The 25104-nt window shown below is 45.5% G+C and overlaps 2 protein-coding genes across 21 annotated transcripts; one reads left to right on the forward strand and one right to left on the reverse strand.

The window, feature by feature from the left end:
• Positions 1 to 107: 107 nt before the first annotated feature.
• On the reverse strand, positions 108 to 9233 carry LOC139409566 (volume-regulated anion channel subunit LRRC8B-like). Its single transcript, XM_071154901.1, has 6 exons — positions 8822 to 9233; positions 6620 to 6711; positions 4045 to 4191; positions 1952 to 3898; positions 1542 to 1631; positions 108 to 643 (listed from the first exon to the last, which is right to left on the reverse strand). Exons 3-6 carry the CDS (start codon positions 4180 to 4182, stop codon positions 353 to 355), a joined length of 2466 nt encoding a protein of 821 aa, XP_071011002.1. The 5' UTR covers positions 4183 to 4191; positions 6620 to 6711; positions 8822 to 9233; the 3' UTR covers positions 108 to 352.
• On the forward strand, positions 8756 to 24469 carry LOC139409567 (kynurenine--oxoglutarate transaminase 3-like). Of its 20 annotated transcripts, none has more exons than XR_011634423.1 (16): positions 8800 to 8920; positions 12194 to 12276; positions 12376 to 12440; positions 12742 to 12886; positions 13261 to 13410; positions 16630 to 16716; positions 16840 to 16968; positions 17661 to 17781; positions 17952 to 18028; positions 19102 to 19191; positions 19430 to 19616; positions 20536 to 20609; positions 21290 to 21376; positions 21567 to 22005; positions 22098 to 22120; positions 22351 to 23447. XR_011634423.1 is itself a non-coding variant. In XM_071154910.1 (15 exons), exons 1-14 carry the CDS (start codon positions 8827 to 8829, stop codon positions 21618 to 21620), a joined length of 1443 nt encoding a protein of 480 aa, XP_071011011.1. In that variant the 5' UTR covers positions 8756 to 8826; the 3' UTR covers positions 21621 to 21643; positions 24325 to 24469. The 20 variants fall into 20 exon arrangements, 12 of the variants coding, with proteins under 12 accessions (XP_071011011.1, XP_071011015.1, XP_071011012.1 ...); XR_011634425.1 differs by having other exon boundaries at positions 8801 to 8901; XM_071154910.1 differs by lacking the exons at positions 22098 to 22120; positions 22351 to 23447 and adding an exon at positions 24325 to 24469 and having other exon boundaries at positions 8756 to 8920; positions 21567 to 21643.
• The last annotated feature ends 635 nt before the right edge of the window (positions 24470 to 25104 follow it).

Raw genomic sequence — 25104 nt, forward strand, 5'->3', positions numbered from 1 at the left:
CGCACCTTATTTGTTGAGCAATCTTCAAAATGTTCTGAAATGTGATGTTTCGGTGCTTCTAAGGTAACTCAGAAAACCGATTGAGGATTTCACTACTGATGAATGTGTTTGTTTTTTTGACCATTTTTCTTTCTGATTGCACTTTGTATTTTATATTTTAATGTGACTATTATCTGTAACTTTTTGTAATTCAGGGCTCATCTGTAAACGAGACCTTAGTCTCAGTATGACTCCCAGATAAAATAAAGGTTAAATAAGTATCCCCTGTGGCTAGGCCAGGTAAACCACATAGGCCTACTAATACACCAGGTTTAAAGCCACTGAGGTAAGATGTTCATTTGGGATAGCCCCATCACATGGAGTATATCACGCTGCAGGCCGTATCTCCATGTCCTGCTGTATTACAGATAATGGGGTTACAGGTGAGAGCATTCCCCACTCCTTCAGCCTCCATTTTCCCCAGGTACTCCTTATCAGGCCTCTGGAAGCCCTCCTTGACACTGGGGGGCAGAGAGTTGAGCAGCCCCTCCTCTACCAGCAGTCCACTAGGCATCAGGCTGTGGCACTCCTCCAGCTCGGCAGGAAGGCTCTCCAGCTGGTTCCCCCTCAGGTCCAACACCACCAGGTTGGTCAGCTCACCCACCTGCACGGTTGAGATCAATTCCATTTCACTTCAGAAGCCTTTCCCAGAATTGTTTGCGTTATCAAGTCAACTCCTTTTCACTGGAATGAGTGACAAGGTGTTGACATGATAGCACAAACAGACTTGCACTAAGGCTATTAAATTCAGGAACAATACAATACGATATCCTTGTTTGTCCATGTACCTGGAAATTCATTTAGTGAAATCAGCATCCAAATACACAACAAACAAAACACTATCATACATGCAATACGAAAAACCCTGGAATGATACTAATGAATGCATACATAATTATTCACAGTCGGCCTCCCGGGTGGCGCAGTGGTTAAGGGCGCTGTACTGCAGCGCCAGCTGTGCCATCAGAGTCCCTGGGTTCGCGCCCAGGCTCTGTCGTAACCGGCCGCGACCGGGAGGTCCGTGGGGCGACGCACAATTGGGCTGTCCTTGTCTCATCGCGCACCAGCGACTCCTGTGGCGGGCCGGGCGCAGTGAGCGCTAACCAAGGTTAGCCAGGTGCACGGTGTAGCCTCCGACACATTGGTGCGGCTGGCTTCCGGGTTGGATGCGCGCTGTGTTAAGAAGCAGTACGGCTGGTTGGGTTGTGTATCGGAGGACGCATGACTTTCAACCTTCGTCTCTCCCAAGCCCGTACGGGAGTTGTAGCGATGAGACAAGATAGTAACTACTACAACAATTGGATACCACGAAATTGGGGAGAAAAAGGGGTAAAAAAAAATAATAAAAAAATTAAATAAAATTATTCACAGTCCCTGCCACCTACTGTCCAACCATGTATTGGGCCTAAATCTGTCCTATAGAAAACCATTGAGGAAAATATGAATTTCAGTTGACTTCCTGAATTCCTGAATTGAAATAGAATTGAACTCTGCTCACTTACCTGGTGGGGGACCACTGACAGGTTGTTGTGACCTAGCAGTAGGGACTGGAGGGTCTTACACTGGAACATACCTTCTGGGAGATGGTCGATCTGAGGTATAAGAGATAAAAACAAATAGATTCTGATTATAAAGTTGTAATTCGGCCTGTCGTTCTGATGTCTCTCTCTCTCTCTCAAAAAAAAAAAGGTATATTACCTTTCTCTCAATACAATGATTTAACACTCAGTTTTTACACTTGCTTTATAAATCTTTTAGGGTTGTTTGTGGGTTAAGTTAACACAATCAAATAGCCTAAACAACTACAATGATGTCCACGCGTCTGTATAAAAAGAAAGTTTCCCCCCAAAAAAACTTGATTAATGAATGAACACATTAAATGCGTAATCTTAATCATATATAATATGCATACATTATTGTTAGACACATTGAGGAGCTGCAGTCTCTTCAGTTCCTGTATTTCAATAGGAATGGCAGACAGCTTGTTGTGACTGAGGTCTAGCAGATAGAGTCTGCTGCACAGGAACAGCTGCGGTGGCATGCAGCTGATGAGGTTATGACCCAGATGAAGCTGCTCCAGGTTGCCCAGCATGCCGACGTGGACAGGGATGTAAGTGATACTGTTGTACTTCAGCTTCAGGACAGAGAGCTTGGGAAGGTGCTGGAAACTGATGATCTCCTCAATGGTTTTGAGGTTGTTCCCTTTGAGGTCTATTTCTTGCAGGTTCTTCAGGCTGAAGATAGGACTCGGTATCCGCTGGAGATCACAGTTCGGTAGCTCCAAGCAGGTGAGCTGTGACATCATTTTCAGACTCTGCAGGACAGAGAGTTGGGTGCCTTCGTTGTCGACGGAAAGCTTCTGTATCGAGGGTATTGAGTTGGTAATGACTTTCGGCATGGCGGTGATGGTGCACTTGATGAATAACACCTTCAGATTCTTGAGCTTGGGTAGGCTGTTGACGAACGTTGTGTTGTCCTGATTGAACATGTTTCCATACAGATAGAGCTCAGTCAGGTTACGCAAACTGAAAACCCACCAGGGAGCCTGTTCCACCTCTGTGAACTTCATCCTCAGGATCCTCAGGTTCTCAGAGAGAAACCCCAGAGCCATGAGGTCTACGGTGGCAGGAGAATGATCCAGCCAGATCTCTCTCAGGTTCCCAAGCTGCGTAAGCTTCTGCGTGAGCCTAGGATCCGGTATCAGCTGCAGCTTGAGCACCTCTAGCTCCCTGATATCAAACACGGCCTCTGGGATGCCGCTGAGGAGCATGAGATGGAGCTCTATCTGGTCCTGAGCGTTACGCATCACCTTCTGGGTCAGCTTCTCCAAAGGCCACATGTAGTTCAGGTTGAGCTGCCTCAGTTTCTTCTCACTGACCTCTGAGAGGAAGACTGCAAAGCGTTTAGAGAACAGAGGGTTATACTGGTCCAGGAGGTGGAGGATGAAGGCGAAGTCATTCTTGACATCAGGGATGTCGCTAAAGCTGCTCTCCTCCCTCACTGAGTCAAAGGAGTACTCCCTGAGAGAGTTTCTCATCATCCACCAGAAGCTGTAGAAGCAAGTCAAGCTGTAAATGACCATCAGTACTGTGTAAACCAAGGAGAGGAGCCAGAAAATGGTGGCCAGTGAGTGAACACAGTGAAAAGGCTGAAACGGCATCAGCGCTTGGGAATCTACCACACAGTCAACGTCAAACAGGATATGTGAGGCTGCGTAAGGGATATAGGCCAAGGTGAACAGCAGAAACACAATCTTGGTGACTATCTGCCTCATATACAAGTGATAAATGATGTCTTTGTCCTCCACGTGTACTTTCAATTTCTTCACCTTCTCAAAGATAGCTTTGGCCTGCTCACCTTCCTTTTTGTCTAAAACGCTAAGAAACTCTGTCCCCATCGGCCTTCTGCTGCTACAGTCTGATGTTGAAGTGGCCTGGAGAGCAGGACTGCACATGCTCATTGAGGGCTGGGCCCCACCCTGCTCTGCCACTGTCTCGGACAAGGCCCGGGTGGTCCAGGGAGAGTCACAGCATTTGTGTAGAATGGAGACAAAGTGCATGAGTCTGGAGCTGGTGCTAGGGTACTTGAACCACACGTTGCTTATAATCACAAGAGCCAGAGTCTCTAGCATCACGACGTAGGGGAAGAACTTGGCGAACCAGTGGAGTTGTTTTTCGTAGCACACGGCGTCAACGTAAGCATACTGCTGAAGATCTAGCTTGTAAAGGCCCTTGGGGAGGAGAGGGAAGCTGGCTTCAGTCGTGGCATTCCTTAATGTGGTGCCTCTATGGTTAAAAACCACACAGAAGTCATCTGATGTCATCTGACAGGGGACGCAGACGATCTTGCGGAGGGTGACCTGCAGGGCATTTAAACATAAGGAAGCATCAGAAACGTCATAATAACCTGGAACCAGAAGCCTTATACACTGGGCGACAGATGGAATTACATTGAAAATCGCATTGAAAAACACAAATGAAAAAATGTTCTGTTAAAATTCCTTGCCTGCAGAGTTCCTCCGAGGGTTCCGATTGAGAACATCATGATGGATAGGTAGTGGCTGAAGACATCCCACCAGGGCTGGAGAACACGGTACAGGGACTGGCCCTGGGCAAAGTCCTTCAGCTCACCTTCTGAGAGCATCTCCGCTGCCTACATGGGAAAAGACTCATACATAAAGGAAGGGATAATAACAGTGTATTAAAAGCAACAACGAAGAAAAAAAAAATGTAATGGATAAATGAGGCTGGTTTAAAAGCCCCAAAACAATAAGGAAACATGAAGACCACAAGGCCTATCTTCCCCTATGCTCTACCAGGGTTTTGTGCAAATAAAACTAACATGAGTCAATTGGTTACAACAATGAGTTTGAAAACCAGTTTTGAGTTTAAACTCTGAAGAAAGTGTAGGGCAGGGGAGGCTGCCTGTAAAGTTAAGAATACTTGTTTGATTTTCATGAAAAAGTGAGAGCCGATGTACAGTACTTTTGTGTGTTTACTAATCAATAATTGTGTTATTAGCATTTTACCAGTAATGTTGTATTATCTAAATATGTTACGAAGCTAGCTACAGTAGCTGCCTTAATATGGCCCTTATCTAACGTTACATGACAGCTAGCTAACGTCAGCTAGTTAGCTTAAGTGTAGCTAGCTAGCTAATGATGTTACCTAAACAATACCTTTGACTAGATAAATAGTAACAAAAAAAACATTGATAAAAACCGTAGCTACTTCTATTGGTATTTTCTTTGAAGAACAATACGAAACTTTGTGTGAATCTGCTGGCACACTGTTGGTTAGCTAATAACATCACAGATATAACGAGAACATATTTGATCCTATTGCAACGGCCCTGCCGTTCGCGCATGTTTTTGTGGCACAGTCGATAGCGCGCCCGACCTCGGCATCGAGGTTCGAGGGTTCGAGACCTGCTCCCTGCTGTTTCATTACAATATCTAACTATCTAACAAGCTGGAAGAGAGTAGGAGAAAAAAAAACCTGAACTGCCGATGAGTATTATTGACTAAGTGACAGCCCGCTGCAAATTGAGGAGATACAGACACACAACCACCCCCCCCCCCCTCCGCAAATGGGGGGGGGGGTCTATAAACTTGTATATTGTCTATAAACATCTATTTAGGAAAATTATAACACTTCTTGATTTTTTTCTTTTTTCTCCCTGTCATCAGATCCGACTATAAACGGTCAATTACGAATAAGAGTATGGCCAGGTTGGCATACACCTGGTCTTTTTCAAAGGCCAGCCACCTCGACCTTGATGACAGCCTGGACACAAGGGGGTGGACATAATATAGTACATGTAAATCCGAAACACTCTTGATGTTATGTTTCGTATGATATGTATTCATTTGTGGATGTTAATTATCCATTGCGTATGATATGTTACGAATTACAATTCGTACAATGTTACGAATTTGCAAAACATATTGTTACGAATTCCAATGTGTTGTGGCTAAGACTAGCTAGGCTAGGGGTCAGGGGTAGGGTTACATTTAGGGTTATGAGTTAGGTTAAATACTTATTAAAAGCCTATTTATGCTTGATCTGTCAAGGTGGTCGAAGGCTCCATATGGAGGGTGTGACACAATTGCGGAGCCTCCGGAGGGATGCAGAGGCCAAATTTAGCTCTGTACCGCATCGCCGTGCGCCTCCCATATTGTGTAACAATGCAGAGAACTCCGTATAGCCCCCGTTGACGTAACTGATGGACGGTAGATGGGGACGGGAGGTCCAGTATAAACACAAACTCACTTCCTTGACAACGTCCTTCACAACATCTCTGCTCAACAGCTCTGTGCTGCTCCGCGAAGCCCAATAAGTATGAATGCCTTGACTTCTGCAGATGCCGTATCACTGACGTCAGATTGACCATGCAGCATATTTTAGCTAACATCCCAAGTAGTTGCAAAGTAGCTAAAAAAGTAGTAAGTAGTTGCAAAGTTGCCTAAATGCTAAAGTTGTCCATGATGAGATTTGAACAAGGGTCTAGCCAATAAGACACAGCTGCGACCTAAAAGGTCTTCAGACCTGTAACCCATCCATTTCAACACCATACCTAAACGTTTTATGTTATCTAAAGAGAAGACGTGAGTTGTGTAGTTAATGGACTCTCACATGCTGTTTATATCTTGTAGCGTTGTGCTTCTAGCGAACATGTAAGCTAAAAGACCATTTATGTTTGATCGGTGAATGCGGTCGGAGGCTTCATATGGAGGATGTGACTCAATCGCGGAGCCTCTGGAGGCATGCAGAGGCCAAATCATCTTCGTACCGCATCGCCATGCGCCCCTCAAATTGTTTAACAATGGAGCTCCATATTACTCCGCATTGACATGAATAGTTGAAAGTAGGTGGGGGTGGTACGTCCTGTATTCACAAACGCACTTTCTTGACAATTTCCTTCACAATAGCTCTGCTCTGCTAAGAGCAAGAACCAACCCTGAGATCGGCAGAAGCTGCATGCAGTAAATGCTGTACAGCCACTTCAGATTACGGATGACCATATGCAGAGCCTTTAAATATGGGGAAACAAATGCATATTAGTGTGTGCAATGTCTGACCTTTGCAGAATTAATGAAGGCGGCATGGTCAAAACCGATGGCCCTGCAGCATTTACAGTGGTACTTCTTGCGCTTGGCGGAGCAACACGGGCCTGTTGAGCAGAGTTGTTATGAAGGTAGTTGTTAAGGAAGTGAGTTTGTGTTTATACAGGACCTCCAGCCCCCCCAAATGTTTTTAAAAACACCGAAACGCATGCACAGGCATTTATAATATTAAAGGTTGCACTGACATGTCAACCAATCATGTCAATGCGGAGCTATACGGTGACCTCCACATTCTTATAACATTTGGGAGGCGCAGTCGGTGGAACTTAATTTGGCCTCTGGATGCCTATGGAGGCACCGAAATTGCGTCACACCCCCAGACTACATTTTCTGATCAATTATACATTGGCTCTTGAACCTATTTGTTAGGTTTGGGAGTTTGATTTGTTATTATTAGCTTGTAACTAACACATATACTTAATACAGTCTTCTGTATTGCTATTTTTAGCCTATGCATTGCTACATGTGCATTTATTGAGTGTTGCCATTGACTGTTATTTAAGCAGTATTTATCACTATATAGCATTACATGCAGTTGAAGTCGGAAGTCATTAAAACTAATTTTTCAACCACTCCATAAATGTCTTGTTAACAAACTATTAATTTTCCAAGCTGTTTAAAGGCACAGTCAAACTTCTGACCCACTGGAATTGTGATACAGTGATAATTGTTTTGATAATTGTGATCGGATCATCAAGAACTTCAAGGAGAGCGGTTCAATTGTTGTGAAGAATGCTTCAGGGCGCCCAAGAAAGTCCAGCAAGCACCAGGACCGTCTCCTAAAGTTGATTCAGCTGCAGGATCGGGTTACCACCAGTACAGAGCTTGCTCAGGAATGGCAGCAGGCAGGTGTGAGTGCATCTGCACGCACAGTGAGGCGAAGACTTTTGGAGGATGGCCTGGTGTCAAGAAGGGCAGCAAAGAAGCCACTTCTCTCCAGGAAAAATATCACGGACAGACTGATATTCTGCAAAGGGTACAGGGATTGGACTGCTGAGGACCTGGGTAAAGTCATTTTCTCTGATGAATCCCTTTTCCGATTGTTTGAAGCATCGGAAAAAAAGCTTGTCCGGAGAAGACAAGGTGAGCGCTACCATCAGTCCTGTGTCATGCCAACAGTAAAGCATCCTGAGACCATTCATGTGTGGGGTTGCTTCTCAGCTAAGGGATTGCTCACTCACAATTTTGACTAAGAACACAGCCATGAATAAAGAATGGTACCAACACATCCTCCGAGAGCAACTTCTCCCAACCATCCAGGAACAGTTTGTTGACGAACAATGCCTTTTCCAGCATGATGGAGCACCTTGCCATAAGGCAAAAGTGATAACTAAGTGGCTCGGGGAACAAAACAATCATATTTTGCGTCCATGGCCAGGAAACTCCCCAGACCTTAATCCAATTGAGAACTTGTGGTCAATTCTCAAGAGACGGATGGACAAACAAGAAAAAACCCACAAATTCTGACAAACTCCAAGTATTGATTATGCAAGAATGGGCTGCCATCAGTCAGGATGTGGCCCAGAAGTTAATTGACAGCATGCCAGGGTGGATTGCAGAGGTCTTGAAAAAGAAGGGTCAACACTGCAAATATTGACTCTTTGCATCAACTCCATGTAATTGTCAATAAAAGCCTTTGACACTAATGAAATGCTTGTAATTATACTTCAGTATTCCATAGTAACGTCTGACAAAAATATCTAAAGACACTGAAACAGCTAACTTTGTGGAAATTAATATTTGTGTCATTCTCAAAACTTTTCGCCACGACTGTATGTTCATAATAACATTTGGGGGAATTGAGTTAAAAATTGTATCATTGATGGATTACTGTGGATACCAATATCCCTGTGAGCCTCCCAGGCCCATGTTGTGCATCTAAAAGTTAAGAACATACATTGTGGATGAACAATATTACATTGTATTGTATTGACCACTCTAAACTTTTTCCACAGAATTATTGTCCAAAATTCTTTTAGTCTGTTGTTGCTAACAATATTAAAAAACTGAATTGTAAAAAAATAAAAAATAATCGTCTGCAAGACCCCACTTTGGGAACCCCTATACAGTGCAAGTTACATTTCTTTAGTCCTATCCCTTTATATGTAACCGAGTGGTAGGTCTGAATTGGTCTGAAACACAATTTGCTGCATGTACCTTTAATGTGGCTGGAGCTGGAGAGAAGTCGACACACTCATTTTCCCCTTGGAATCCACATTTTCCTCCAGTTAAATATCGCAGGTCTATTCTTCAGTTGTAAGTATGCTTGCAATGTCCTAAAGTCAGTTTCAAGTACATGTGTCATTCTATTTAGCTTTGCTCGCTTTTGTTCAGAAATAATTTCAATGACGTGCAGTGAAGTTTCATGACAAAATTCATGAAATATATAACGTTACTGCTATTTGTTGCGGATATTTTAATACATTTGGCTTCCCAATACATATGGGATTCTTATTAATCTTGTACGTTTCGTAATTGAATACTTTGCGATTTAAAACTATTACGTTTTATAACTTTATAAACGTTTTAATTTTAAACATGCATATCAGACTCTCTGAATCACGAAAGTGTCAATCATTAATGGTGTTCAGTTGTATAACTACGAACCATTCTATTCACTGATTCGATTGGTCAGAGTTGGGGGTGGGGATAATTTGACGTGTAGAATCTTACGACGCAAAACATGAACTAGTTTTGCTTAACGCGTCTCCTCTCTCTATTTGCAAGTAAGTGAACTAGAATTTTCAGCTGCATATTTTATGATCGGTGCTATCCGGAATACTTGGAACGTCCCGTTGTATTGGGTTTGGAGCTCTGCAACCAGAGCCCGGCGGGCCCCGACATTATACATTGCTTTAGGGCCGGGTAAGGCCTTTTTTTTAAACATGATCAATTACTAGGGTACCGGCATTGTTTGGGTATCACTAAATTGATCACTAATATTTTGAAGCTGAGCCGTTTCCATGTGCTCTACTGCACTGCACAGTTCAGTCATATGACTAAGATCATAACATGGTGTCAGAAGTGCTTTAACCTTGCCAAATATAAATCAGGAAAAAAGCTACAAAATAAGGAATTTTTCCGCCTCATTTACATTTGTAAATATAATATTTGACCAAGAGAATGATAATGTTAATAAATAGTTATGTTATAGTTATGTTATTATATCCTGATGAAGACAGCTTGGCTGTCGAAACGTTGGTATTACATTTTTGCATCTGAGCTCTTAGAGTGTGCGGCTCTCTTTTATTTTCAAGTTTCTACTCCGCTAGCCAGCACCTCGTCTTAATAGGTGTGCGTTTCTTTTTCTTCTAATAAATAGTTATGATCAGAATTACAAGGATAGGCATAATTCCATTTAATATCATCAAAGGTTTAACATAGGTAATTCTTGAGATTTTATACAAAACCATTCATGAATTTCCATCCATAGTTTACTAGAATGGCAGGATGAAGAAAATAAATGCTCTATAGATTCTGAATCAAAGGACCAAAAAACTCAAGGCATTTTGTCAAAATTGAGTCTTTTGTGCAAGAAATCATTAACAGAGTAGAAGGAAGAAAATATTTTAAAATGAGTTTCTTTAACTTTTGTGATAACTGGACAAGTAAGGTAAAAGGTGGTCTCTTTTGACCATAGCATGGGCTGGTCACTTCCATAGCAATATATTGAATTATAATCACCAAAAATGGCTTCATTAACTGCCAATCGTATCCACTTATTGTTGCATTTTTTATCGAAAAAGATTCAAGTAATTCATTTCTTAACGTGGAAAACAGGGAACTAGCTCATAATATAACAAAGTGTTCTTAGTAAGTCCAAGTAAAAGGAAGTGGAATTGCTTTGCAAACCTTCATATATTCTCTCTGAGTAATATTAACCTGAAATTTACCAATGACCTCATCAAACGGCAAAAACTCCCCAGTGTTGTCGACCAAATCACATACAAAATGAATACCCTTGTCAAACCAAAGGCCTTTGAAAATCGATTTCCTATTCATTTTAATAACTCTATTATTCCAAATCAACGTTTTGTGGGGGGTAAAATTGTGTTTGTTTATCCTTTTCCAGAAGAAAAAATTGCTGGGGAAACTTAGACAATTTAGACATTTTCACAGTTAATTTTGGAGGGTCAAAATCACAATTCATTAGGAATTCAAACATCTTCCATTATCCCACTGTAATTTAAAATATCTAAAAACCCATTGTATATGGTTATGGAAACTCCTTCCTTTAATGGGGCGGCAGGGTAGCCTAGTGGTTAGAGTGTTGGACTAGCAACCGGAAGGTTGCAAGTTCAGAACTCCCGAGCTGGCTGGCAAGTCTGTCGTTCTGCCCCTGAACAGGCAATTAACCCAATGTTCCTAGGCCTTCATTGTAAATAAATAAATAAAATTAAGCCTGATTGAGTTTCACTGATTATATCATCAAGGCCTTTTCTCAGCCTATTGGCATAGTCAGTTGTCAACAACATTGTCAACAATGTCCAGGAGAGTCCTTCTTTGGTTTGGGTATAAGAACTATTAGTCCCTGTCTCAAAGAAGGAGGTAAGATAGCATTAGCAATACCCTCTTTATAGACCGAAAGCAATAACTCAGACCCAAAAATGTCGATAGAATTCAGGAGTCAGGCCATCCGGTCCAGGTGATTTACCTATAGGCATTTGTTTAATGGCTTGGTCCAACTCAGTAATGAGTTGGACCAATGGCTTGGTCCAACTCAGTAATATCTATTTCAGAATCACAGAGTTTCCTAAATCTTTCTTCTATAGGCTTAACAGAGTTATTAACTGAATCAAAAAAGGAATCCAAGTCGCCTTCTGAAATATGAGATTCATATAATGAACTGTGGAAAGAGTGTCTTTTCTTATTAATCACTTCAAGATCATCAGATATAGTTTCATTTACATACATTGATGTAATACTATTCCTAGTCTGCCTACTCTTCTCCAAATTAAAGAAATAAGATGTTTGTTTTTTTTCTTCACCTTTTCCAATCCATTTGGCCTTTGAATGGATGAAGGTACCCTGCGTCTTATCGTTATCTATCTCGTCTAGTTCACATTGGCATTTAGCAAGCTCAGCCTTTTTCATCTTCATTTAAATCAAGTGTATTGCTCAGCCTGTTAATATCAACAATAATATCCATCTGCTCTGAGAATCTTTTCCGAGCTAGCATTTTTACCAGCAGTGATGGCAAGACGTCGAATTCTGAATTTAATCATTTCCCATTTGTTAGTAGAAGAAAGAGCAGAATCGAGACAGGTCTCTGCTAATCAGAGTTACCATGTCCGGGAATTGGACCAGTTTGAAAACTATGTCGCAGGTGAAAATGGATTGGTCACACATTGCAGGTTTTTGGCCTACTTCTAAGTTGCACCACAGCTGACATGCTGTGCAATCATTCAGTTCTAGTGATTGTCTTGTGTTTTGTGGCAGAAATATAGTTCACTTTTGGGATCATCAGTTTTTGTATTGCAGTGTTGATCTGTCAAATTAAAAATGATTTTGATCTGCACTGTTTTGTAGATATGAACATTACACGTCGAACCCTCAGCTCTGCATGCCGCTTGATTAACATCAACTGTATCAGAAACATCTCCTGCTCACAGGTGAGTGTTACGACATGTTTATATCATTGTTATAGCCTAATGTAATGTTGTGTGTAGATGTTCTTGCTTATTCCTGGCATCTCTATTTCTTTGTCTCAGTGTGCTATGACATCATCAAGGCATACAAACTCCAAAAGGATTGAGGGACTGGACAAGAATGTTTGGTAAGTTCGTTGCCAGGTTACCAAGACCTGTACGTTGGTCCCACTAACGAAACCAAGGGTAACGTCGGGCGGGAATGAGTCTCGAACTCTGCGAACCACTTTGCTTTGCGGTGTGCAAGTCAGCGGTTCATTGGATGGTGTATACCATGTGTATCCCGTACATACGACTAATACAACTTGAAAGGAACTTTAAACTCCAATAATGTCCCACCTTGGGGGGGAAGATCGTAACGTGCTTTAAAAGCATTCCTTCATTTAATTAATTAAAGGCACAGTAACTAACTGTCTGTGTTGGTGTCAGGGTGGCCTTCACCTCGGTGGCAGCAGACCCCACCATAGTGAACCTGGGCCAGGGCTACCCTGACATTCCTCCCCCAGCCTACGTCAAGGAGGCCCTGGCTAACGCTGCTGCAGTGGACAAGCTCAACCAGTACACAAGAGGCTTTGTAAGTCTAATAACAGAGTATCTTATCTATTGAAATGGGATATTTTAGGCCTACATTTAGTGCATCAACCCATAGTCATTGGCACTGGCAGGCATATTGACTGTTTAATGATGTACCATACCAGCCTGCCAACCTGCCAGCCAGCCTGCAATTGTATAGATTGACTTGTGTGTAAGTTCTAGATCATTCTGAGCTAAACTGGTCAACTGTGGTCATGTAGTGTATAACAGGGTGGTGGTCGCTTTACAGTACAGTACACAGCAAGCTCTGTTAGTTAAATAAAACATTGGTATTAGATTGCCTCCAGTCATGTTTAAGTGTACGTGATCTCGTATTGCTTCTCTGACACTAGTACTTTGTTTGGTCTCTTACAGGGCCACCCGTCTCTGGTGAAGGCTCTTTCTCAGGTGTATGGGAAAGTGTATGGACACCAGATTGATCCTTTCAAGGAGATACTGGTCACAGTAGGTGGCTATGGATCCTTGTTCAGTACCATGCAGGCACTGGTGGAAGTGGGAGATGAGGTGAGGGGTTATTCTTTGTTTAAACCTACTGACTAATATTTAGCCTGGTACCAGAACTGTTTGTGTTGTATTGCCAACTCCTATGGTCGTAACAAACAGATTTGGGACCAGGCTAGGACATGTTACCCTTTCTGAAACATTTTCACATTTTGATAATGTTTCATAAAAGTTACACCTGTATCTGTAATCTCTCCTCTCCTCTCCTCTCCTCTCCCCCTTCCTCTCCCCCTTCCTCTCCTCTCCTCTCCCTCTCCCCTCCCCTCCCCTCCTCTCCTCTCCTCTCCTCTCCTCTCCTCTCCTCTCCTCTCCTCTCCCTCTCCCCTCCCCTCCTCCTCCTCTCCTCTCCTCTCCTCTCCTCTCCTCTCCCCTCTCCTCTCCCCTCCCCTCCTCCTCTCCTCTCCCCTCCCCTCCTCCTCTCCTCTCCCTCTCCCCTCCTCTCCTCCTCCTCTCCCTCTCCCCTCCTCTCCTCTCCTCTCCTCCCCTCCTCCTCTCCTCTCCCTCTCCCCTCCTCTCCTCTCCTCTCCTCTCCTCTCCTCTCCTCTCCTCTCCTCTCCTCTCCTCTCCTCTCCCCTCTCCCTCTCCCCTCCCCTCCTCCTCTCCTCTCCCTCTCCCCTCCTCTCCTCCTCCTCCTCCTCTCCCTCTCCTCTCCTCTCCTCTCCTCTCCTCTCCTCTCCTCTCCCCTCTCCTCTCCTCTCCTCTCCCCTCCCCTCCTCCTCTCCTCTCCCTCTCCCCTCCCCTCCTCCTCTCCTCTCTCCTCCTCCTCCTCTCCCTCTCCCCTCCTCTCCTCTCCCTCTCCTCTCCTCTCCCCTCTCCTCTCCTCTCCTCTCCCTCTCCCCTCCCCTTCCCTCTCCCCCTTCCTCTCCTCTCCTCTCCCTCTCCCCTCCCCTCCTCCTCTCCCTCTCCCCTCCTCTCCTCCTCCTCCTCCTCTCCTCTCCCTCTCCCCTCCTCTCCTCCTCCTCCTCCTCTCCTCTCCCTCTCCCCTCCTCTCCTCCTCCTCCTCCTCTCCTCTCCCTCTCCTCTCCTCTCCTCTCCTCTCCTCTCCTCTCCTCTCCCTCTCCCCTCCCCTCCTCCTCTCCTCTCCCTCTCCCCTCCTCTCCTCCTCCTCCTCCTCTCCTCTCCCCTCCTCTCCTCCTCCTCCTCCTCTCCTCTCCCCTCCTCTCCTCTCCTCTCCTCTCCTCTCCCTCTCCCCTCCCCTCCTCCTCTCCCTCTCCCTCTCCCCTCCTCTCCTCCTCCTCCTCCTCTCCTCTCCCTCTCCCCTCCTCTCCTCCTCCTCTCCTCTCCCTCTCCCCTCCTCTCCTCCTCCTCCTCCTCTCCTCTCCCTCTCCCCTCCTCTCCTCCTCCTCTCCCTCTCCTCTCCTCTCCTCTCCTCTCCCCTCTCCTCTCCTCTCCCCTCCCCTCCCCTCCCCTCCCCTCCCCTCCCCTCCCCTCCCCTCCTCCTCTCCCTCTCCCCTCCCCTCCTCCTCTCCTCTCCCCTCCTCTCCTCCTCCTCCTCCTCTCCCTCTCCCCTCCTCTCCTCTCCCTCTCCCCTCCTCTCCCCTCTCCTCTCCTCTCCTCTCCCTCTCCCCTCCCCTTCCCTCTCCCCCTTACTCTCCTCTCCCTCTCCCCTCCCCTCCTCCTCTCCTCTCCCCTCCCCTCCTCCTCTCCCTCTCCTCTCCTCCTCCTCCTCCTCTCCTCTCCCTCTCCCCTCCTCTCCTCCTCCTCCTCCTCTCCCTCTCCCCTCCTCCTCCTCCTCTCCTCTCCCTCTCCCCTCCTCTCCTCTCCTCTCCTCTCCTCTCCTCTCCTCTCCTCTCCTCTCCCTCTCCCCTCCCCTCCTCCTCTCCTCTCCCCTCCTCTCCTCCTCCTCCTCCTCTCCTCTCCCTCTCCCCTCCTCTCCTCCTCCTCCTCCTCTCCTCTCCTCTCCTCTCCTCTCCTCTCCCTCTCCCCTCCCCTCCTCCTCTCCTCTCCCTCTCCCCTCCTCTCCTCCTCCTCCTCCTCTCCTCTCCCTCTCCCCTCCTCTCCTCCTCCTCCTCCTCTCCCTCTCCCCTCTTCTCCTCCTCCTCCTCTCCTCTCCCTCTCCCCTCCTCCTCCTCCTCCTCTCCTCTCCCTCTCCCCTCCTCCTCCTCTCCTCTCCCTCTCCCTCTCCCCTCCTCTCCTCTCCTCCTCCTCTCCTCTCCCTCTCCTCTCCTCTCCTCTCCTCTCCTCTCCTCTCCTCTCCTCTCCCTCTCCCCTCCCCTCCTCCTCTCCTCTCCCTCTCCCCTCCTCTCCTCCTCCTCTCCTCTCCTCCTCCTCCTCCTCTCCCTCTCCCCTCCCCTCCTCCTCTCCTCTCCCTCTCCCTCTCCCCTCCCCTCCTCCTCCTCTCCCTCTCCCCTCCTCTCCTCCTCCTCCTCCTCCTCTCCCTCTCCCCTCCTCTCCTCCCCTCCTCCTCTCCCTCTCCCCTCCCCTCCTCCTCCTCTCCCTCTCCCCTCCTCTCCTCCTCCTCCTCCTCTCCCTCTCCTCTCCCCTCCTCTCCTCCCCTCCTCCTCTCCTCTCCTCTCCCTCTCCCCTCCCCTCCTCCTCCTCTCCCTCTCCCCTCCTCTCCTCCTCCTCCTCCTCTCCCTCTCCCCTCCTCTCCTCCTCCTCCTCCTCTCCTCTCCCTCTCTCCTCCTCTCCTCTCCCTCTCCCCTCCTCTCCTCCTCCTCCTCCTCTCCTCTCCCTCTCCCCTCCTCCTCCTCCTCCTCTCCCTCTCCCCTCCTCTCCTCTCCTCCTCCTCTCCTCTCCCTCTCCCCTCCTCTACTCTCCTCTCCTCTCCTCTCCCCTCCCCTCCTCCTCTCCCTCTCCCCTCCTCTCCTCCTCCTCTCCTCTCCTCCTCCTCCTCCTCTCCCTCTCCCCTCCCCTCCTCCTCTCCTCTCCTCTCCCTCTCCCCTCCCCTCCTCCTCCTCTCCCTCTCCCCTCCTCTCCTCCTCCTCCTCCTCTCCCTCTCCCCTCCTCTCCTCCCCTCCTCCTCTCCTCTCCTCTCCCTCTCCCCTCCCCTCCTCCTCCTCTCCCTCTCCCCTCCTCTCCTCCCCTCCTCCTCTCCTCTCCCTCTCCCCTCCCCTCCTCCTCCTCTCCCTCTCCCCTCCTCTCCTCTCCTCTCCCTCTCCCCTCCTCTCCTCTCCTCCTCCTCCTCCTCTCCCCTCCTCTCCTCCTCCTCCTCCTCTCCCTCTCCTCTCCTCTCCCTCTCCTCTCCTCCTCCTCCTCCTCTCCCTCTCCTCTCCCCTCTAGGTTATAATTATCGAACCGTTCTTTGATTGCTATGTACCCATGGTTCGAATGGCAGGGGCAACACCTGTCTTGATACCATTACGACTTGTAAGTCTACTACTATTCAAACATATTATAGTCGCAGGTTTTGAGTAATTGTGGGAAACATACATATTGCAGAATGACATGGAGTGTTTGACTTCTCTCTTGTCTTCCTCACTGACATCTCAGAGATCCAATAAGGAGACCAGTAGTGTTTCCAGTGCTGACTGGGTCCTGGATCCAGAGGAACTAGCCAGTAAATTCACCTCAAAGACCAAGGCCATCATTATTAACACTCCTAACAACCCCATTGGAAAGGTAAGTTTGGCAGCGGGTAGCCTAGTGGTTAGAGCAGTAGATGTTGACTATGGCAGAAGACACATTTCAGTTGAAGGTATTCAGTTGTACAACTGACAAATCCCCCTTTCCTCTGCGGCAATTCTCATGAAGTAGGCATAGTACAATTGAGTGATTACTGTCCGTGTAGCGTTCGTCGTTAGAATGAGACCAAGGTGCAGCGTGGTAGGCGTACATTATTTTATTTAAATGTTCCACCAAGAAAAAAAAACAATACAACGAATGAAAAGCTTCGTTGTGCAAACTACATGCACTCAAACAAAGACAAGATCCCACAACTGAAGGAGGGAAAAAGGGCTGCCTAAGTATGATCCCCAATCAGAGACAACGAAAGACAGCTGCCTCTGATTGAGAACCACACTCGGCCAAACACAAAGAAATAGAGAACATAGATTTCCCACCCCAAATCACACCCTGACCTCACCAAATAGAGAAATAAAACGGCTCTCAGGGCGTGACAGTCCGAGAAACATTTTCCAATTTATTCCACCGTCTGAACTATGTCCTGTTGGCGAGGTCTCCCTTGTGAAGAAGTTATTCTGGCCTAAATGCTTCACCCTGGTTAAATAAATAAAGACTTAAATACATCACTACCCTGTCCCTGTCACACTGGCCTGTGAATTTCTGTGTTTCATCCATGTCCCATATTCCAGATATTCACCAAGGGTGAGCTTCAGACTATCTCCGACCTCTGCATCAAACACGATACTCTGTGCATCAGTGATGAGGTGTATGAATGGCTCATCTACAAGGGACACCAACACATCAAAATAGGTACTGTACTTACATCGTGTTTAGGCTGTGAACACAATTCCTCACATCATATAAGGAAACAGATGTGTTTTATGTTTAGTGCATTGTAGTTTAGTTTCATTCTGTTTAGTTCAGTTTAATAGTTTGTTTACCTAGGTTACGGTTTCCTCAACCCTCTTCTGTTTTGCTAGCCACTCTTCCTGGCATGTGGGACAGAACGATCACCATCAGCAGTGCAGGGAAGACCTTTAGTGTGACGGGCTGGAAGGTAAGGGCTGGGATTGTTTTTTACCATGAGAAACCTCTGTCATGACTTTTAGAGATGAGGGATTTCTGTTACCCTGGGAAACCTCTGTCATGACTTTTAGAGATGAGGGATTTCTGTTACCATGGGAAACCTCTGTCATGACTTTTAGAGATGAGGGATTTCTGTTACCATGGGACACCTCTGTCATGACTTTTAGAGATGAGGGATTTCTGTTACCATGGGAAACCTCTGTCATGACTTTTAGAGATGAGGGATTTCTGTTACCCTGGGAAACCTCTGTCATGACTTTTAGAGATGAGGGATTTCTGTTACCATGGGAAACCTCTGTCATGACTTTTAGAGATGAGGGATTTCTGTTACCCTGGGAAACCTCTGTCATGACTTTTAGAGATGAGGGATTTCTGTTACCCTGGGAAACCTCTGTCATGACTTTTAGAGATGAGGGATTTATGTTACCATGGGAAACCTCTGTCATGACTTTTAGAGATGAGGGATTTCTGTTACCATGGGAAACCTCTGCCATGACTTTTAGAGATGAGGGATTTCTGTTACCATGGGACACCTCTGTCATGACTTTTAGAGTTGAGGGATTTCTGTTACCATGGGAAACCTCTGTCATGACTTTTAGAGATGAGGGATTTCTGTTACCCTGGGAAACCTCTGTCATGACTTTTAGAGATGAGGGATTTCTGTTACCATGGGAAACCTCTGTCATGACTTTTAGAGATGAGGGATTTCTGTTACCATGGGAAACCTCTGTCATGACTTTTAGAGATGAGGGATTTCTGTTACCCTGGGAAACCTCTGTCATGACTTTTAGAGATGAGGGATTTCTGTTACCCTGGGAAACCTCTGTCATGACTTTTAGAGTATTATGTGTGTGTGTCCCCCGTTTGTTTTATTGTGTGTGTGTGTGTGTGTGTGTGTGTGTGTGTGTGTGTGTCCGTGTGTGTGTGTGTGTGTCCGTGTGTGTGTGTGTCTGTGTGTCCGTGTGTCCGTGTCCGTGTGTTTGATCATGTGAAGTTCAGTTGAAATGGTTGTGTATATTCTAACCAGTAGTCTTTGTTGTGCAGCTTGGCTGGTCTATAGGGCCAGAACACTTGATAAAGCACCTTCAGACTGTTATGCAGAACACCTTGTACACCTGTCCAACGCCGCTGCAGGTAAGGCCTGCTCATCATTCTGGCAACACGTATTCCGTTGGAAGTGTTAAAAAATCAAACGAGTGGGAATTCAAATACTGTTGTAAAACCCAAACCCCTCGTCAAAACAACACATTTTGCCTTGTCGTGAGAGAATGGAAACCCGAAGAACATTTCTATTCCCTATTTAATACACTACTTTTGACCAGTAGGGCTTTGAATAATGCATCTGTATCAAGACTATGATCTGTTTCTGCAGGAGGCTGTGGCCCAGGGCCTGCTGAGGGACTATGAGCTGATGGGTCGACCTGAGTGTTACTTCTCCTCTCTGGCCGTGGAGCTGGAGGGGAAGAGGGACCGCATGGCTGCTATCCTACAGGACGTTGGCATGTCTCCTATCATACCTGAGGGAGGGTACTTCATGTGCGTGGACGTCACACCCCTTAGTAAGATACACTTTTATGAAAATAGTACGTTTTTACTTGGTTGTTGTGTAGATGTGATAATAACAGTGTGGTAAAGATGACATAAGGTCTTCCATTTGCTGTAATGTCCAAGGAAATTAGAAAATAAAGATAAACTGGGCCAGGCTAATGCTAAACTGGGCCAGGCTAACTGTAAACTGGGCCAGGCTAACTCTAAACTGGGCCAGGCTAACTCTAAACTGGGCCAGGCTAACTGTAAACTGGGCCAGGCTAATGCTAAGCTGGGTCAGGCTAACTCTAAACTGGGCCAGGCTAACTCTAAACTGGACCAGGCTAACTGTAAACTGGGCCAGGCTAACTGTAAACTGGGCCAGGCTAACTCTTAGCTGGGCCAGGCTAACTCTAAACTGGGCCAGGCTAACTCTTAGCTGGGCCAGGCTAACTCTAAACTGGACCAGGCTAACTCTAAGCTGGACCAGGCTAACTGTAAACTGGGCCAGGCTAACTGTAAACTGGGCCAGGCTAACTCTTAGCTGGGCCAGGCTAACTCTAAACTGGGCCAGGCTAACTCTTTGCTGGGCCAGGCTAACTCTTAGCTGGGCCAGGCTAAATCTAAGATGGGCCAGGCTAACTCTAAACTGGGCCAGGCTAACTAAGCTGGACCAGGGTAACGCTAAGCTGGGCCAGACTAGCGCAAAACTGAGCCAGGCTAACTCTAAGCTGGGCCAGGCTAACGCTAAACTGGACCAGGCTACCAAACAGGCTTGGGATGATCAGAAGTGGAGAGGTCCTGTCTCTGTTTTATTTAACAGTAGATAACAAAGAGGATGGACCAAACATAAATAGTTTCTCCCTGCAGACTGTTTGGCATAACAACTACAAGGACCCTTCATTACTAACTGGCTATAGTTTGACCCTACTATATTTTTCATGGTTGTAGATGAGGACTTGTCTCATATGGGGGATGATGAGCCTTACGACTACAGGTTTGTCAAGTGGATGATTAAGGAGAAGGTAAGAAAAAACCAACAGCTTGATGCCACATCTTATCTGCGTTTCAAATGGCACACGATTCCCTTCATTTATTTCACCTTTATTTCACCTTTATTTAACCTTTATTTAACTGGGCAAGTCAGTTAAGAACACATTCTTATTTACAATGACGGCCTACCCCGGGCCAAACCCGGACGACGCTGGGCCAATTGTGCGCTGCCCTATGGGACTCCCAATCACGGCCGGTTGTGATACAGCCTGAAATCAAACCAGGGTCTGTAGTGACTCCTTTATGCACTGAGATGCAGTGCCTTAGACCTCTGCGCCGCTCGGGAGCCCGTATATTGCACTACCTTTGGCCAGTCGAAAGTAGTGCACTACAATAGGGAATAGGGTGCCATTTGGGACAGCTCTGTGGTAACAGTAGTTTTAGGGAACATTTTAACATGAAATATTAATATTACTATCACACGATGAATGCAGAGTAATTGCTGTATGTTAACATTGTAGGTAGTATAAAAGGCTTGTTGAATGAAGCACTAGTTCATATGAGGATAATTACTATCAGCAAGTTGAACTCTCCAGAGTGTGTTGTTGAGCGTTGTTGAGCGTTGTTGAGCGTTGTTGTGTGTTGTTGAGCGTTGTTGTGTGTTGTTGAGCGTTGTTGAGCGTTGTTGTGTGTTGTCGTGGTTTTGTTGTAGAAACTGGCAGCCATTCCGGTCACAGCGTTCTGTGGTGATGCTTCCAAGAAGCAGTTTGAGAAATACGTCCGTCTATGCTTCATCAAGGTAAACATGGGTTCTCTCATTCAGAAAAAAAAACAGACTTTCTCACAGGCCAGTTCATTAGACATAAAGAGTGGACCGTGTTAAAATATCTATATATTTTTTAAAAGATGTATTCTTTCGGTTTGCTTTAACGTGATCATGTGAATATTGAAGAACGAATCTCATCACCTGTCTCTGTGTGTCTCTGTAGCAAGACAGCACTCTGGATGCAGCCGAGGCTATTCTCAAGAACTGGAACAAGTAAAATAAGTCCTGTTGGATGTAAGGGTTTGTCTCAAGACCCTCTCTTTTTACTGTGACACCCCTATAACACGTTACTTTGTAGGACAGGTATGGAACGGTTTGTAGGACAGGTATGGAACTGTTTGTAGGACAGGTATTGAACTGTTTGTAGGACAGGTATGGAACGGTTTGTAGGACAGGTGTGGAACTGTTTGTAGGACAGGCATGGAACGGTTTGTAGGACAGATATGGAACTGTTTGTAGGACAGGTATGGAACGGTTTGTAGGACAGGTATGGAGCTGTTTGTAGGACAGGTATGGAACGGTTTGTAGGACAGGCATGGAACGGTTTGTAGAACAGGTATGGAACTGTTTGTAGGACAGGTATGGAGCTGTTTGTAGGACAGGTATGGAACTGTTTGTAGGACAGGTTTGGAACGGTTTGTAGGACAGGTATGGAGCTGTTTGTAGGACATGTATGGAACTGTTTGTAGGCCAGGTATGGAACTGTTTGTAGGACAGGTATGGAGCTGTTTGTAGGACAGGCATGGAACGGTTTGTAGGACAGATATGGAACTGTTTGTAGGACAGGTATGGAACGGTTTGTAGGACAGGTATGGAACGGTTTGTAGGACAGGCATGGAACGGTTTGTAGAACAGGTATGGAACTGTTTGTAGGACAGGTATGGAGCTGTTTGTAGGACAGGTATGGAACTGTTTGTAGGACAGGTTTGGAACGGTTTGTAGGACAGGTATGGAGCTGTTTGTAGGACATGTATGGAACTGTTTGTAGGCCAGGTATGGAACTGTTTGTAGGACAGGTATGGAGCTGTTTGTAGGACAGGTATGGAACTGTTTGTAGGACAGGTATGGAACTGTTTGTAGGACAGGTATGGAGCTGTTTGTAGGACAGGTATGGAACTGTTTGTAGGACAGGTATGGAACTGTTTGTAGGACAGGTATGGAACTGTTTGTAGGACATGTATGGAACTGTTTGTAGGACAGGTATGGAACTGTTTGTAGGACAGGTATGGAGCTGTTTGTATGACAGGTATGGAACTGTTTGTAGGACAGGTATGGAACGGTTTGTAGGACAGGTATGGAACTGTTTGTAGGACAGGTATGGAACGGTTTGTAGGACAGGCATGGAACGGTTTGTAGGACAAGTATGGAACTGTTTGTAGGACAGGTATGGAACTGTTTGTAGGACATGTATGGAACTGTTTGTAGGACAGGTATGGAACTGTTTGTAGGACAGGTATGGAACTGTTTGTAGGACAGGTATGGAACTGTTTGTAGGACAGGTATGGAACGGTTTGTAGGACAGGTATGGAACTGTTTGTAGGACAGGCATGGAACGGTTTGTAGGACAGATATGGAACTGTTTGTAGGACATGTATGGAACTGTTTGTAGGACAGGTATGGAACTGTTTGTAGGACATGTATGGAACTGTTTGTAGGACAGGTATGGAACTGTTTGTAGGACAGGTATGGAACTGTTTGTAGGACAGGTATGGAACTGTTTGTAGGACAGGTATGGAACTGTTTGCCCTGTTTATATTTGTAGACATTTTCGTGTTTTTATGTTATTTTTATTAATTCATTTTTTATTGCCTTTTATTTGAGGTTTTTATCTCATTTGATTGGATTTGATATGACACATAGAATGGATTAACTTCCAGGTTTGAATTTCCTCTTTGTGACATAAGCGCTCGCTGAGTAGCACTCGTCATCCTGTCAACGTTGTTTTCCTGTACCCTTCATATGATGGGATAGAACAGTTTTGATCCTGTGCAGCCCTCCTGGTTTGGTGTTTAATTTCGTCTGTGAATAAAATATTACTTTTTAAGATATCAGGAATTCAGTCAGTTCTACAAACGGAGTGTGGTTCTGTGTATGATGAGACTGTTCGTAAAATAACTTTTTTGTCACATTTATGTATTGGTAAAACAAGGATAGTACACCAGAGGAGGCTGGTGGGAGGAGTTATAGATACATGATCTGATAGGACACGCCTACTGTAGAGGCATTATATACCAAGTGGAAATAAGCAGGGAGTATTTATACCTACGCTGTGTGTACTTTGCACTAGCAATCCTAGCTTTCAGTAGAACCTTGTCTGCCTGATGATGTCCGACCAGTGGATTGAGCTGGTGAATTATGGGCACATACAGTATCCTCCTACACCTTTTATAACGGAGGCCAGTTGTGTTTTATAAAGACTGATCATACTTCACAGCTAGCTTGGTTTTATACTGTTCATACTTCACAGCTAGCTTGGTTTTATAGACTCTTTATACTTCACAGCTAGCTTGGTTTTATAGACTCTTCATACTTCACAGCTAGCTTGGTTTTATAGACTCTTCATACTTCACAGCTAGCTTGGTTTTATAGACTCTTCATACTTCACAGCTAGCTTGGTTTTATAGACTCTTCATACTTCACAGCTAGCTTGGTTTTATAGACTCTTCATACTTCATACATAGAAAAATCTTGGACTTATTGTAGTGGGCCCAAATGTGATCATGCTACCATTATCATGATTTTTCATTCATGCAAATATTTACAGCCAGCCAGACTCTTTCCTGAAGGACCGCCAGCCAAACTCTTTCCTTCATTATCCACCATCACTGGTTAATTTCAACCTATTTTTTATCTGTTGATCTGTGTGGACAAGTTTGCTCCGTTATTGTCTGTCTCTTCCTGCCCCCCAGACAGACAGACAGACAGACAGGCTTCTCTGGAATGATCCCAAATTGACCAGCTCCAGGGCAGCGACCCCCTCTGGCTTATTTCATCACTTCCTTGTGGAGCAAGAAAGAGATTTCACTGTACTTGTGCATGTGACATTAAAACTTGAAATTGAAACTCTTCCGGTCTAGAAATCTGTCATTTCCCCTGGAAAAAGTTCGGCCTACATTAACATTTCCTTCCTGTCGGTCGATGAGGGACCTGAAGACAAGAACCCACCTAGTCATCACTTTGGCTAAGGACATCCTGTTTGGCCTAGTAAAAGATAATACTATAGGTCTACTACTACCACCAATCTTGTATTTTGCTCATAATGTAGGTAGATTTACAGTCCAGTGAAAACTATGTTCAGTTTGGAAGAGAGTTTGGCAAATCCAAGGTTTTGTTCATTGTGAAGGACTGATGTTTTTTTTTTTTTTATCATGCTTAAAACCTTCAGTAGACAACACATTCCCATATATCACTTAGTAAAAGGGGGCAGGAAAAAGATGGAGTTTCCTATCAAACCCAATGTTGTAAAATATTCCTGGAATGATATCGCCACTGCTCTACCTCTACGTGTATGCATCTGATTAAACAGTATTGGGAATATCACCCTCCTTTATCAGCAGTAGGTTTATACAGTGTCAGCATGGCTGGTTCCTGCTCTGTCAAACTACACACACACACCCTGTTTCAGACCAGTCACGCAGGCTGGGGCACAGTACAGCCTCTTCCATGTGCAGCCCTGGACCGTGGGAGAGGGATCCTGTTTC

Source organism: Oncorhynchus clarkii, chromosome 5 (genome assembly GCF_045791955.1).
Source record: "Oncorhynchus clarkii lewisi isolate Uvic-CL-2024 chromosome 5, UVic_Ocla_1.0, whole genome shotgun sequence".
NCBI lineage: Eukaryota > Metazoa > Chordata > Actinopteri > Salmoniformes > Salmonidae > Oncorhynchus > Oncorhynchus clarkii.

Coding starts and splice junctions, on each gene's coding strand:
- LOC139409566 (XM_071154901.1), bottom strand. CDS start 4,182: ATGCTCTCAGAAGGTGAGCTGAAGGACTTTGCCCAGGGCCAGTCCCTG. Junction 1,632..1,951: donor TCAATGTGTCTAACAATAAT/GTATGCATATTA, acceptor CTTATACCTCAG/ATCGACCATCTCCCAGAAGG. Junction 644..1,541: donor TGTCAGTGGTCCCCCACCAG/GTAAGTGAGCAG, acceptor TCAACCGTGCAG/GTGGGTGAGCTGACCAACCT.
- LOC139409567 (XM_071154907.1), top strand. CDS start 9,424: ATGATCGGTGCTATCCGGAATACTTGGAACGTCCCGTTGTATTGGGTT. Junction 12,441..12,741: donor GGACTGGACAAGAATGTTTG/GTAAGTTCGTTG, acceptor TGTTGGTGTCAG/GGTGGCCTTCACCTCGGTGG. Junction 21,377..21,566: donor TCCGTCTATGCTTCATCAAG/GTAAACATGGGT, acceptor GTGTCTCTGTAG/CAAGACAGCACTCTGGATGC.